Here is a 16,802-nt window from a genome sequence, read left to right on the forward strand (position 1 = left end):
ATCAAAACGTCTCGAATTCCCTGAAAAAGTAAAAACACTTTAAAAAATGTTTTAATGCATTTTCAACATATAGATATTTTCTTAAAGTCTATGAAGCTTTAAATCGTATGTTTTGTATGTAATTAACAAGATTTTGTTTGAAATAACGATGATCACATTTGACGGAGCATAGGTGCAAGAATGAAAAGATTCCGGGAAAAATTAAATGAATTTGATTCATTGGATAAATCCTTAATGTGTTTATTATAATTATGGTGCAATCCACAACTTACTGCTCGGGACGGAGCCGCCGCTTCCGAAGCCACTGTCGCTGTGTAAAGATATAAATTAATTTCCTTAATAAGACATAAAAAGCATTTTCCTACATAATGGTGTTCAAATAGCCGTAAGGAAAAGTTCAAGATAAAAATGTATGCCTGCAAATACATTTACCTATAACATGTATAAATGTCAACTTTTCTATGAAAATTTTAACAATATTTTCTCTAACAAAAATAATAACTCTGCTTCAATATACAAACATGCAAAAATACTGTTGTCATATTCGAACAAGTAGGATAAAGGTTCATTTAAAAAGGTACGAAACTGAATATAAAATATTAAAATCTATTTACTACATGTTGCAATATAAGAAATACTTACGCAGAAAACGTCTGACTATCTGCATGTGCCTCTTTAAACATCTTCAACCATGTCTTGATTAAAATAGAGAAAAACATGTAATGGTCAAAAGAAACTATTTGCACTACCAGGATTATTGCTAACCTGATTTCTAGTGCTCTACTCACTTTTAAGTATTCGTATCACATGATAAGGGTAAACCATCGACAAATAATTAGGTGCGCTCTATTTTCACTAATTTAGGTTTCAAAAATCATCTATAACTTCTATCAACCAGATTTTGAAAGTATCTACGTAATGGTATCTATAAATGGTAATGAAGCTGACATTTTCCTTCCATGTAACGATATTGTAATTACAAAATAAATTTGTCACGAACATAAGCGATATTAACAAAACATGTTTTATATTTAAACACCGAAGCTATATATATATATATATATAAATGCACAAACAAATAACTTCCTGCAAAACGTACCGTACCTCTCTAGTCTTTGCAGTATCACATTGTAGTATAAGCTCCGGTGTCTTGTGATCAATGAATATTATTCTTATCCCCACAATGCCCTTGTTGTATTCCAGGATGCTGAAAAAAAACCATTAAAAGCCAATGGCCAAAATTTTATATGATATGAAATAAATGTAATTATACTGTTAAACATAAAATACCTGAATCCTAAACTATATTTATATTAAAAAATACGAAAAATACAAGATATTTCGACTTTTTTGAATACGGAATATAATAGAAATTATTATACATCTAATAAATCTACCCAATCGACAATCGCCTTTGTACCTCGTGGCCGTCCAATATATTCACGTTTTGGATCCAAAAAAAATATGTTATTTTGCACTAAATATCCGTAATATATATATAATATATTGCACTAAACGACCGTGAACATATTTTGACGTGACGTCATTTGCGTTACATAAGCATAGCGTTAAGGCGCGCTAAATGTTAGCATTATACTATTGTCAATGTGATAATTGAAATAAGGGCTGTCAATGTGATACTTTTCAGATTTACTGTTACATAATTATGATATTCATTAAACAGGAACTAATGATAACTGTAATTTATTACAATGTAAAATTTGTTAGAATAATGTTAACTGTATTTTTTTGAACTCACGAAAGTGATAAATAAATAATTAACGTCTAAAAAGTATTCGTTCTATCAGTCAAATTCTAAAAACTTATGTATACATTAAACAAAACCATCCATGACTAATTACCTTTTCATACGAACAAATTTAACAAGGGTCACAGGGCTATTTATTGATGATGTAGTTTTGGTGGTAGTTCTGGTGGTTATATCGATGGTGTTGATGATAGTGGTAGTGGTATTGGTGGTGGTATGTATGGTGATATTGGTGGTGGTTTTGTTTGGGTTCATGATGATGATAATAATTCAAATTAAACGAAAGATATATAATAAAAAGGTTATATACATTTTACTGCACAATACGAATATATTTGGGTTCGTTCACAGCTTGAAAAGTCATATTGAACTCGCCTATCGGCTCTTCAAATAGGACTTTGTAAGCTGTGTACGCGTTCAAATATATTCCCGTATGGTACAGTAAAATGTATAATAACCTATAAATATGGAAAAATACATCACGGAAAGGAAGAGTCCTCGGAAACAATGGAAAACAGACTTTGATGGGAGAAAAAACATAATTCCTTTAAACGTAACAGCTAGGGAAGACCTTTTTGTTCTTCCAAATCAAAATAAAGATATTCGATATTTGATGTGCAACAGTGTCTATCTAGACTGCGTCTACACAATTCTGTACAAATCATGAGTCAAGACCCTGGGGTTGGGGTCAGATACATATAAAAAAGAAATATCTCAAAACAAACATTTTATCACCGCGCCCATAAATAAGATATTTTGAGCATGGCATTGATAACTAAATATTCCTGTCAAGTAAGCTAAAGTTCTGCCCAGATGTCGGCCGCTCATGCCTGAAATAGTGTATCAAACACTATAGTGCCGGCCTGACTTTAATTCCAACCATAATAAACCATCAACTAAGCTTTCACAATTAAGGCAATTTAGATCCAGCCCTGGGTTATATTTACTTTTGCTTTTACCTTAATAAAAAACCTTTTTTTCTCAGATCTTTATAACGAAGCGCATAGATATTTGGCATGAAAGGTACTTGTGTGGTCACCACCAAACTATATCGCCTTAGGTAGATAACAAGCTGTGTCTTGCATCCAATTTACATATTCAAGTCTCTATAAGGTTTCAAGTGAGCAATTAAGCGCTATTTTATAAAAACCCTGTTATGCATTATTAAATCCTGCTTTAAAGGCGCTGTACTTCAGTTATCAGTATCATCCAACTATGACCTCATCAAAGAAAAGCTTGTAAAATATTCATTTTGGCGCCTTTGATGACTATCAAAATTATGCTTCATTTATCGTTTCAAACGTTCTTGTTATCTTTGAATAAATGAAATAATAAAAAAATGTAATATTTATATAAATTAACGCCATGTGACATAAACCATTTTTTAATAAGCCATTGACTATGATCTTTTACCTATCTACTTCTCGCATCGATATTGACCACTCCTGTTTACTTGCATTATGATTGTCAAAGCAATGGAAATTCCATACACAGCCTTCTATTGCTCCTCTTGAGATGATGAAATATTTTACAGTCGCTGTCAAAGACAGTGAATATTGGTTTAAAATATTTGTGGTTATTACTAGAACCCTTTCAGTGTTAAGATATCGTATTTAGATGTTCTTTAGATGACAATGAGTCAATAAAAAATATAAGTGTTACTCTGATTACATAATTAGATATACGGTTACGCCATATAGTTTTATATCATATGGAAAATAAGATATCCAATAAAAAGATGAAATGAAATGAAAGAAGAAGTATAATGTGTGTCATGTTCGGGAGGTGAAGTTGTTCACAGTTAACAATTTGGTTATTATACCGTATACTAAAGTAAATGCTTCTTTATTCCACATTTCTTTGACAATTTGTTAAAAACTAATTGAATTCTAAATTGTCTTATATGGTAATATATGAGAGACAAGGAATTATATTTTTAGTCTTACATTTGCTCCAGCCTAGCATCCCTTTCCCTTCTTTTGATAAGTAACCGAACTGTTTGCAATCAAAATGCTTTAACATCACACCAGCACCTGGCATGAAATATTAAAAACCATGGGTATTTACACACACAAAAATGTTGAAATACAAGTATATATTATACTGAGTTGTGTAACCGAAATGCATTGATTAAAATAAAAAGATAAATTAAACAATAATGTCACGATATAAGGCAAAGTAACGTTTGGGAACTCATACATCTTGTCCATCTTCATTGACTATTTTCAAAATCAACATTGCATCTAACGCAAGAAGTCATAACCAAACAAATGATACCGAATTATCATCATTTCAAAGCAGCATGACTCGAGAATCATGCTTATTTTATCATAAATATTTTGACAATGCACTTAAAAGAAAGTAAAGTGATGTCCAGATAAAAAATAAAGTTATTTTCATATTGCAAACGCCACTTTCTATCCGCGTAAATTACCAATCAAAGAGCAAAATATACAGTAATAGTCTTGTAGTAGAAATATGGTGATAAATATTTCAAAATGAGTCATAAATTGTACATATCATGTAAACCATTACTTGAATTGTGCATATGTTTTTTTAATTTTCTTACAAATTTAAGTTTTTCTAAAGTTGATTTTCTTGAAATTAGTTGGTATATCTGTTGGCATGAAGTTTAAATTCTTTAGTAAACAAGTTTGGTATTATTTCATATTATTTCAAATAATTTATGAATACATATGGATGTAAAGATATAATATAGCCGTGTTCAAGTTTTAAAGTTTTGTATTACATTGTATTACAGCGAACCAACGTAACAATAACTTAAATATATATTTTAGATTTATATTGTTTACTTATATCTCCAGATACTCTTGTATCCGCCATCACAACGTTGATCTACTTCTTGTAGTGCACTACCTGAATAAATTTAAAATACATTTTACTTATACATCTTAATAAACTAACTTTAATTTTACAAATAGTTGGATCCAAAAATGGAGTATTATCGATGTAAATATTTCGAAATATAAATTAATTGAACGTTTAAGTGTTATTAACGTTTGAATCATGTTTTTGTCCTAAATAAACAGCGATAGATATGTAGGTTAGTTGCACTTTTTGCTTGTGTTAATCTTTATCGTTTGTTAGGGTCAGTTGTATTTGCTCATTTTTGATGTCAATTTGTGTACTAAAGAGATAATGAATAAATACATGAAACGTATTAAGTTTTTACTTATGATTTGAATATTTTCCCCATTGCAAAGAAATTAAAATACACTTTTATTTGTTTTTGTGTGTAATATCGTTATCAATGAATGTGCCTCCTTTCATGTTGTAAAATTCTTTCAAACATTCTTTAATGACAAAGAAAGGTTAACACTTGATTCATAGGATGTATAATACTTCCTTGTTTAGGGAGCAGGGGGTACCACAATATACTACTTAAACAAAGAAGACACTACAGATGTCAGGTTTATTCAAACAAACTTTTTTGTCAATTTTGTTTTAGAAATTATTCATACTATATTGAAACAAAAAAAATGTTGCGCACACATTAGTTTCGTTTAGGAAGGAATGAATTCTAAGGGAATTTTTATGCTTATTTATTTATATTAAATAACAACTTTACCAAAAATGAATTAGTTGATTTTTATACATGTACACTTTAAGACAGGTAACACATTTACTATTTCTTCTTTCTAAGACGAGATTGATAAGCGGAAATTATACGGTCTGGGGCGACATCTAGTGTCTTTCTCTATACGAAATGATCGAGGCCGTAATATACACATGAGGATGACGCAGCCCCAGACCATGATATTTCAACATAACAGTCGAGTTGGATATACTCTATTTTTAATGGGATACCAAATAGAAGAAAGAAAAGAATTTTGGTTAGGCATTTAATTTTTTTTTTACTTTTTCCTCTATTAATAAATTAAATTCACTGATTAGGAACCTCAGTTACTCTTTTATTTTTCTTATTGCAAACCATAATCCGAAATATGGTGGATGTTTCAATGTAAACGATTACTTAGTATTTTCTCGCGGACTTAGCATTGCCTCGTGGCACCAAATTACACATTTAGGAAAGTTTATTATAACTGCGTCCATGCTCCAGACTAAACGGTGTCTAAACTTAAGGTCATATTCCCAGTACACTATTACCTGTCACAAATCTGAACATTTTTAGGAAATAGATATCAATTCATAGTGCATTGTTGTAAAATATTACACGATTTGAGTTCAAATACGTAGGAATCACGAAGACCGTGCATTTGAACGAATCTTCGTGCATTATTATACTACAACGCACGAAGAATTAATATCTATTTCTTAAAAATGAAAATAAAAATCATCGAAAAAGGAAATGAATATTGGGTAAAGGTATTAAATATTTGTAGAAAATATGAAATTATCAAAATACATGGACTTAGATTCGAAAAATATGAAAAGCTAAAATTTTGTGCAATGTTAGGTGAAAATTAAGGGTAAAACAGTAAAACCTATGTTATCTCTAAATCATCAGCATAAGCCAATAAGATTAGCCATATCTATCTATGACCTGTTTTTAAAAGTGTTTACGTGCTGTTTTTCCCTTCCTTTATAGGTTTTTCAATAAACAATTTACCTTGGGTCTATTTAGTTTTAGCGGGTATTTTGTTTATCAGGTAAAGCATTGACAGATAGTGAAACGATGTCTTCCTTGTCTCGTAAGGGGTATTTTTAACAAACAGTTATTGTACCTATTATTTAAATCATGATCTGATAATAATAAAAATAATAATAATAATAATAATAATAATAATTATTATTATTATTAGTATGATTATTATTGTCATCATCCTCTTCTTCATTGCTTATCGTCAACATCATTATTTTAATTATTATTTTTTCATTATCATGATAACATGTTTATTTATAGTTAATACTATTCTTATTATCATATACAATATCATAATCATCATCGTCTTCATAACTTATCATCATCGTCAATATTATCATCATCTTAATTACGACACTAACATTTCGTATTAGTTATTTGACATCCAGTTTTAACTTCATGTTTACTTAATATATTGTCTCAATAAATGATAGTAGGCAAATCAATGTGTGTAAACCATCATTTTTATATAAAGTACACAGGTACTATAAAGTAAGTGTAGGCAATCAGAATCCCTCATAAAAAGCGTTATATTTTTAGATTATTTTAATTAATTCATTTCTTTTTGAAATATTTTGACATTGAATACCAATACAGAAAAATATAGAAAATAACATGAAATTTTTAATTGATTATTTCACAAGATAAGAAAACAATTTACAGAATAAATTACATAAATGATCATTTGAAAATACTAAGGCATTCATTTAACAGAAACTTGTCATGCAAGTACTTCTGGATTACCCAAACAAACATATCCTGATACAAAGAAGTTTATTTTTTAAAGAACTTACTCTAAAAGAAAACATTAGGAATATGATTTTATTTGTATTGTTCAATCACAAAGAAATTAAATGATGTGATTCGGGTTCCTTTTGATTCGGCCTACACATACTATAAAACGTTTTAACACATAAACTGCGGAAAAGCCTTGGATACATCGTCCCCTAATTAAATTGATTAAATAGTCCATATTCTCTTAACAGGAAAAACGATTGACTTACCTGCTTTATATCAAAATTTAAAAAAGAGGCGGATGCAAATATAATAAATCCAAACATATTTTTGTTACGTGATAAATATCTTCAATTAAAAAAAAAACCGAATAAATCAGTGACAATATTAATAACAGATCTATGTAATTAAGTTTGTTCCTATGTCTTAAAAATGATTTTAAGAGTAATCTTACATGATAAAGTAACGAAACTTCCAAAAAAAATCACCTTATAAATTTATGTCAATGATTTCACGTTTATTTTTACATATTCGATCATAATGGGTTTCCCAGTTACACAATAGATGGCTTACCCAGGATGAACATGTATGTCACTTATTGTGACACTTTATGTCAGGTGATCACGTTTATATAAAAAGTTTGGATGCTTCGGCTCTTTAAATACATATACCTGTCTCGAACCATCACAGTTAATAACGAAACATTTGATACACACATGTATTGGCAATAGTTGTAACACGTGAGAAGCCATAAAGACACCGGTTACAAAAGTGTGTTTTTTCTTTGTGTTTGTTTTGGTCGTACAACAGTCTGTTCAGGTTCTTTATCCAACAGTAATGGTATTTTGTTTCTCTCTTTAATTGGTCTTAGTCATAGTTGTCATCAATAATTTCTTCATCATTATCAGCTTCAGCATCTTCATCAATTTCCACGTCCTCTGATATAAGGAGTAGACTAATTCTTTGTAGTTCTTTTGGTTGTTCTGATATGAAGTATGGCAACACGGTTAGTTTTGTAATTTCTTTGATAGTGTATACCCGTAAACGTTGATTGCAAGATTGTTTTGTCGTTCCACCTTTAGATATTTGTGAGATGGGTGTAGGAAAATCTATTCCTGTCATGTTCAAATCTGGGCATTTGGTGTAACTGTATATGTTATTCATGTTGGTTTTGGCTGGATATCGGGCTGATTTTAATGCCCATTCCAAGCATCTATCATCTTTATTCTTCACGTTTATTATAGCTTTCTTTTTAGCAAGAGCGTCAGATAATGGTATGTAAGATGAACCTTTCAGTGGTTCGTACTTTGCGATATTTAGATAAAGCTTGATGCAATGGTCAACCTCCAAACCAGAAGCTGTATTGGTGAACTTCTCAATCCACGTTTGTAGATATGCTACTTGTTCATCATAGAATTCATTCACTTTAGCATCATCTAAGACAGCACTCTGGTCTCCGTGGTTTTGACCTATGACTTCTTTTCGTTTACCATCAAGTTCATCGTGATAAAATTTTATAGACAAACCTATAGAGAACTTGATGCCATTGTACTCTTTAATATCTTTCCGGATTTGTTTCATCATGATGGACTTTTTATCATTAAACAAGATGCTGGGGTCTTTGTATTTTCGAGCATCCTCCTCGTATGTTTTAAAGTAGTTGCAAAATGGTTTATCAACCAGTTTTAATTCAAACACTTTATCTTTCACATCACCCTTCCTCTTCTTCTTTTCTCTACGTCTCCTTCTAAGACTTTCTAAGGCTTTAGACGACTCAGGTTTTTTCTCTGGTTCGTTCAAAGCATTCAGGGCTTTGTTCAAAGCCGTATCATCAATCCTCCCTTCACTATGCAATTTTAATAGTTTTTCTACATTGTCATTCATTTTGTTTCTTTTTTATATACCATATTTTTTTTAAAATATAAAAATAAAAATAGTATATAAAAACAATAACATGGAATTCCGATGTGCTATGTTACCGCGAGGTTCAAATGAACCATGTAAAAATAAGCCAGTAAAAAATTCTATTTACTGCAAAGTTCATAACTACATCATGAAACACAACAAAAGCAAAACAGTCTCATGTCTGCAATGCGGCAAAGGCACATCATCCAAATATCAAATCTGCGTCCCATGTGGTGGGCAAGAAGTTAGGTTGAAACATAAATACGTAAACGTGATTAAACCTTGGAGGCAAGAGATTGCAAGACAGAATAGGATACACATATATGAGTGAATGGTTATTTTTTTACACAAACCTCTCGGATACTACGATATATATGTATTGCAGTATTGCCTGGGAGATATTTCAGTTTTTGCTGTTTCAACGATTTTTTGTTGTCTGTGCTCCTTTTGGGGCATAAAAAAGTATTTATATCGTAGAACCCCCATATATCATATATATATTTATCATCTAGTTAGTAAACCAATTAACTATTGACACCAAAAAGGATAAAAAAAACCAACTGAGTCTTACAAAAGATAAACAGAAGGCATAGGTACAACTACCGTTGTTTATTAAGAAATGACATGGTTTAAACTTTTATAACATTAAAGTTAGATTAACTTCTATTTCAAAATATTTACCTTGGCTACACTCCATATTTGCATTCAGGTATTTGGAAAATTGAAGTTAACATGTATATGGAGATATACAAGTATGGTTTATCTTAACTTTTTTTCATGTAGTGCACGGCAAGATGTAGATAATATTAAGGTTGGAACGCGGACAGGAGATATAAGTAAAACATAGATTACGATTAGCTGATTAATTATTGTTACGTTGATTCGGTATAAATTTCATATATATCACAATGTTATACAAAACTTTAAGACATATATACGTTACAGTTTTACATCTACATTTATTCATAAGTTACAAGAAATAATGCGAAACTTGTTAACTAAAACGTTAAAGCTTCACGCCTTCAGATGAGCCAAATAATTTCAAGAAAGTCTACTTTGAGAAATTAAGATTTTAAGAAAAGTATAAATATGTGCGATTCAAGTAATGGGTTTTTATGTTATGTGAGATTAAAGACTAATCTTAAAATATTTCAGTTCTCCAAATAAAATAGAATCCTCACAGAGGTTCTGAAGACGCCCTGCGAAAAAGCTAAATTTGAGAATAGATGACAGCAGGCAACATATTTTAGGTAGATTTCACAATATATATTAGGAATATATCGGGAAAACATAAAATAGATATACACAAAACTACCTCGGTTATAACAAGAATTCTTTTGAATGGCCCACCAATTAACATAAAATCGCCAATGTGACAATGAATGAAATAGAAAAATTGGTCGCTCAGCATCTCAAGTATGAGACTAATTGAAAAGCATTTATGAATGAGGGTCTTGATAGCAGTCGCAAACAAGAAAGCAATAAGTTGTACAACACCGACATGGTCTCAACATTTAAACTTAAAAATATCTTTCTATGTAAATAAAACTATTGATTTGACTATTGTTTCATCACTTAGCTGTCTTTATTTATCAAGCAAACATTATTATAAAGAGAAAGAAAGAACGCCCAAAACGGCAAAATTAAGAAATGTTGCTAGGTTTGACTGGGCATGTTAATTGGCGATACTGGAAAATATAGGCTACCGTCCACGCCCGCCTTAGCATCAGTTTAAGCAGAATTTAAAATCTTACATGAAATGGTAACATTTGGAATAAAACCAGCTGCCGGTGTGATCATATGACGGCTATAATTGAACCTTAAATGATAAAAGTTAGTGTCAGTCCGATCAATGGAATATTGCGTGTGGTCCCCATATAAAAGAATGAACTTGAATATAAATAATAATATAGATTAGAAATTCGATGGTAAAACGATTAACTCTAAAACGTTCATAATTCTTTCAGTTCTATAGGTTTGAATTATGTACCTTAAGGTTTCTTAGTTAAATTCTATACATTATAGATATAATTATCGAAATTTTCCAAACTTGGCCAAAATTTGTACATACATAACTTTGGCAAGTTTCCATAATTATGTAATCTCCAAAATACGCATAATAAAGTCGGTTAACATTATAATCGAGTCAACAGACATCAATGGTTCCATGTAATTCATCAGCAATACATATACTCGAATCATTTGGAAAATTGTTCGAAAGTTCCAATCTAAGAAATATGAACTAAATTGTTTACTTAAACAAACAGAAATTGTCAATTAAATGATTTTAATTGATCACAAAATCGCAACCGATGATTTTCTTACAGCAAGTTATTTAAGAACTGAGAAATGATAAGGCACATGATAATGCCCTTATATTTAAATACATAATTGTTTGATAAAATTGCTAAGAAAAACGTACTAATTGTATAAAACTGTTTCGGTTTATATATTTCTGTTTTGATGACTGGGGGATAACTGAGTCATAAAAACAAACGCTCATGATCAGCACTCGAGGAACATTGTTCTATTTATTTGACTTAAGTAATATACGGTATCTTATATTAGTTCTAGACTCCTTTGTAGCAACTTTAAAAACAAATCTTCGTCACTGCATAACTTTAGAATATCAGTGAATATTGTATGGTTACAACAGATTAAGTTTCATCATTCAGAACTGGAACTTTATATACTACAACGATGTCTTAATCTGACTTACACACTTCATTCAGTAAACAGTTGCCATTGAAATATAAAAGTCATCAAGAATTGTAATACAAAGATTTATTAGGAGGTTTGATAGTATTGACCAATTTATGTATTATTCATATCCCAATACAGTAATTTGAATTCATTGGAATACTACTTTTAGTCTTATATAGATCGAGTCAAGACTGTGTTTGCTATATGAATGCAAATGTGTTTCAATGTTTCTGGTTAATGAATCAAAGAAAGTTAAGTTATGGATATATCAGATGTTTTGTTCTTGTCAAAGGGAATGTATTCTTAGTATTATACTCTTTATCTAAAATGAAGTCCGCCGTCCTTAGATACGAAATTCCTTTTCGATATCTGCTATCATATCACCGCAAAACTATTGATATTGGTAAATGTTGGATACATGTATATATAACAAGAGACAATATATGTAACTACGTAGGCCGGAGGAAAAAATCGTTTTTCATGGTTTAGAGTAAACCTTATCGAAGGTTTTGAAAATCGAGCAAAATAATATTTACACAGGATCTTGTTGAATAGGACAACCGTAAATTTTTGTCTTCTCCGGCCTACGCCTACACCTTTCTTTTTATTTTATACATGTACCCGACGTACTTGTATATTTTAAGACACGATATGTTTTGTTAACATGGTTAGTTATATGTGTCACACGTCGATACCGGTAATAATTTCGTATTGGCTAAAGATAACGATAACATCACGTAAGCAAGTCATAATAAACTTTGAACTTTCACGTTATACTTATTACAAGGGCTGGGAACCCAAAATACATGTAAACTATGACAAATTGTAAATTTTAATGTACTTGTCAATACGTCAAGATTGATAAAATATAATATATTTCGGATCTAGCAGCACATTTAGGTAAATAAAATTGTTTTAGGTAAATAAAATTGATCTTTAATACACCAGTTGATACAATTATTTTACTTGTTAACATATCTTAATTTTCTGATTTAACGGGCTTAATCTTATTTCGCCAATGTTTTTCTGCTTGGTCTTAAAAAATTAATTACTAATGTTGTGTACGGGAAACCGTGTTGTGTTTGAATAATAATTGTTTAACAATCAATCTCAAGGGTTCAACTGAAGTTTTTACAAACAAAATTTATGTAACCGTTACTTCCTTACGATTTATGTCCAACAACGAAAAGCGTAGACAGTTCAGACTTATTAAGTTGGAATATGAATAGTCTCTTGCAATTGAAACAAAAGGCGGACATCCGCTGCTTATTTTTGTACTTGTCAGTCATTCACATCTTTTTTATTATTAATCATTTTAGAATAATTTACTCATGACAAATCATATTGTTTATGTTCTTTGTCTAATGACAATAAACATAATTAAGCTAAAAAAATGCTATTTAACATCTCCGTGAGCAGAAACGAAATAAATTGACACTAGAAAAGTAAATTGCTTCATACGAAACAAAAATAGAATACATTCCTCAATGAATCTAATGTGTATGCAACATCTTGTTGTAATAATATTGAAAAATATTTAAAGGAAAGCTTGAAAAGAAAATTGGTATTCTACTATGTTTGTTTGAATTAATGTGAGATTTTAAGTGTCCTTTAAACCATTTACTTCAGGTACTATATTTTACTCAGTGATGTGAATTTACCTTTTCACCTCTAAACAAGGAAGTATTACTCATCATATAAATGTATATTAACCTGGTAAGTTAATCATCAAATATTTCTGTTTTTGTCATTGAAATGTATGACTGATTTTTATGAAAGGAAAAAGCGCATATTTAGTGATTGCAACGATATTAACATCGACAAATACATTGTGAAATGTATTAAAATTTGCTTCGGAAGGAAGAATAAATTCAAACTATCAGTAAAACCTTTATACATTTCATTTATTTATCCATAATCTAGTTAGTAAACAAATGAATTACGGACACTAAAAAGGATAAAATACAACTGATTCATACAAAAGACATATAAGATAAACACAAGCCATAGGTACATGTACAACTACCGCTGTTTATTTAGAGATAACAAAGGTTAAACTTTTCTAACATTTTAATGTTAAATAAACTTCTATTTCGAAATATTTACATTGGCTTTACTTCCTTTTTCAAGTATTTGAAGTATATGTTAACATGTATAAGGAGATGTACTAGATGTATTTTATCTTTATTCAGGTTCACTGCAAGTTGTAGACTATATTAAGGGTGATGGCGGACACAAGAGTATCAGGAGATATAAGTAAAACATATATTATTATTAGATTATTAATTATAATTATAGTTACGTTGATTCGATATAAAATTCATATATATATATATATATATATATATATATATATATATATATATATATATATATATATATATATATATATATATATATATATATATATATATATATATATATATATATATATATATATATCACAATGCAATACAAGAGTTAATGACCCGGACATGTCTATGTTACATTTTACATCCATGTTTATTCACAAGTTATTAAAAATAATAAGAAACTTGTTATCTAAAGTATTACAGCTTCATGCCTTCAGATGAGCCAAATAATTTCAATAAAATCTTTTTTGGAGAAACGTGTACTATGATATTTTAGAAAAGTAAAAATATGCGCGTTTACATGTTATGTGCGATTTATGACTTTACATGTTATGTGCAATTTATGACTTATTAAAAAAAATATCACCATAGTTCTACTGCAAGACTATGCAGCAAGGGCTATTTTTGCATATTTTGCTCTTGAATCGGTAATTTACGTGGATAGAAGGTGGCGGTTGCAATTTGTAAATAATATTCTTCTTTATCTGGACATTTTTTTTACTTTTAAGTCCATTGTCAAAATTTTCATAATAAAATTAGCATGAATCTCGAGGCATGCTGCTCTAAAATGATGATAATTTGGTATTATTTGATGGCTATGACTTCCATCGTTAGGAGCAATGTTAACTGAGAAAATAGCCAATAAAGTTTGTCAATAAGTATGAGTTTCCAAACATACCTTGTCTAATATCGTGGCTTTATTGTTAAATTTATGATATATTTTAATCAATGCATTTCGTTACACAAATCAGTATAATTTATACTTTAACATGTTTGTATGTGTACATATCTATGGGTTTATATATTTCATACCAGGTGTTGATGTGATGATAAATAATTTTATTTGCAAACATACCGGTTTCTTATCAACAGAAGGGAAAGGAATGCTAGTCTGGAGAAAATGTAAGATAAACAATATAACTCCTTGTCTCTCATATATTACCATATAAGACAATTTAGAATTCAATTAGTTTTTGACAAATTATCATAGAAATGGAATATAGAAACATTTACTTAAATTTACGGTATAATAACCAAATTATTAACTGTGAACAACTCCAACTCCCGAACATGACACGCATTATACTTATTTTCTTTCATTTAATTTCATCTTTTGCTTGGATATCTAATTTTCCATACCATATAAAATTATATGGCGTAACCGTATATAATTAATTATGTAATCAGAGTAACTCTTATGTTTTAATGGCACATTGTCAGCTAAAGAACATGTTATTAAGATATCTAAACACTGATAGGGTATTAGCCAAAATTATTTAAAATCAAACTTCACTGTGTTTGACAGGGATTTTGAAATATTTCATCATCTCAAGAGGAGCAAAAGAAGGTTGTGTATGGAACTTCCATTGCTTTGATAATGATTTGGCAAGTAAGCAAGAGTGGTCGATGTCGATGAGAGAAGTAGAAAGGTAACAAATCGAAGTCTATGGCTTATTACCATTTTTATAATTTTTATAACACATGGCGTTTTTTTATATATACTTATATTTTATTTATTTAGATAATCAAACAGTTTGAAATGATAACACATATTTGACAGTCACATGCTATTTTTTGATGAGGTAATTGATGGATGGCAGTCGTAATTAATGTCAACCCCTCTAAAGCATGACCTTATAATATATTACTGTTTATTTATTATAAATGTTTATTGCTCACTTAAAATCTTATACGGACTTGTGTATGTAAACAAATTTTATGCAAGACAAGAGCTTGTCATCTACCTTATCCAAAATATTGTGTATGTGACCATACGATTACCTTTTTATGCCAAATATCTATGAGCTTCGTTATAAAGATATGAGAAGAAAGATTAAATTAAGTTAAAAACAAAAGTCAATATAACCCGGAGCTGGTTCTGAATTGTCATGATTTGAGGAAGCTTAACCTTTTCCCTCATATAGACGTGTTTTGATGGCTTTTTGTCCCTACCCCTTTTGAGGCCTCAAACAGTGAAACATGCCCTATTTAGGCCCCAAACACTGGGAAATGTTAAAAAGGTGATCACTTTTCTGGCGCGGGCCCCCTTCAAAATGATTCATCAGGGGGTTGCCAGAAGGGGGATGTGCCCTCTTCTGTTTTGTGGGGTTTGAAGGGGCGACAGTCCCCCTCATCGCCAAGAGAATATTTGACATATGACAGGCTAAAAATAGCCTCAGGTCGATCCTAAGGTAACGTGTAACCAACGCTGAAAAAAAGCCTTTTACTCTATAAATAGCAATATCTAAAAGGTTTACCCTAGCTATGACTTTTAAAGTGTATATATGTTTTCTGCCATGGATACAATCAAACCAAGTCTGATTTTTCACCAAGTCTTGAGTTTCGTTGTTTCATTACTTCCACGGACTTTGTGATTTATTTGTATATTTCGCCATGTGGAACACATATTTACTATTTATTATATTTCGTATTCAACAAAGTCGGAATATCTTGTTTTTTCCGTATTTCTTTAATATTGTATTATGATTTTATGATTCAGGCATGTTTTATGTTTAACAATATATTTACATTCATTTCATATCATGTTAAATTTCTGCCATTGGTTAATTATATTTTTTTCAGCATCCTGGAATGCAACAAGGGCATTGTTGGGATTAGAATAATATACAGTGATCCTGAGACACCGGAGCTGATGCTAAAAATTGATACTGTAAAGAACAGAAAGGTACGGTAGTAGAATAAAGTTATATTTTGT

General features: G+C 30.1%; 1 protein-coding gene across 1 annotated transcript in view; it reads left to right on the forward strand.

Annotated features, from left to right (window-relative positions):
• LOC132730008 (uncharacterized) overlaps positions 1–16,802 on the forward strand; it is an 83,792-nt gene that overhangs the window by 55,972 nt on the left and 11,018 nt on the right. Inside the window, exon 12 of the mRNA XM_060715852.1 lies at positions 16,670–16,772. Within this exon, the coding sequence (XP_060571835.1) occupies positions 16,670–16,772 (103 nt within the window). The remainder of the gene's footprint in view (positions 1–16,669; positions 16,773–16,802) is intronic.

The sequence above is a fragment of the Ruditapes philippinarum genome, unplaced genomic scaffold (genome assembly GCF_026571515.1).
Source record: "Ruditapes philippinarum isolate M1 unplaced genomic scaffold, ASM2657151v2 ctg1315_1_1_1_1, whole genome shotgun sequence".
In the NCBI taxonomy this organism is placed as follows: Eukaryota; Metazoa; Mollusca; class Bivalvia; order Venerida; family Veneridae; genus Ruditapes; species Ruditapes philippinarum.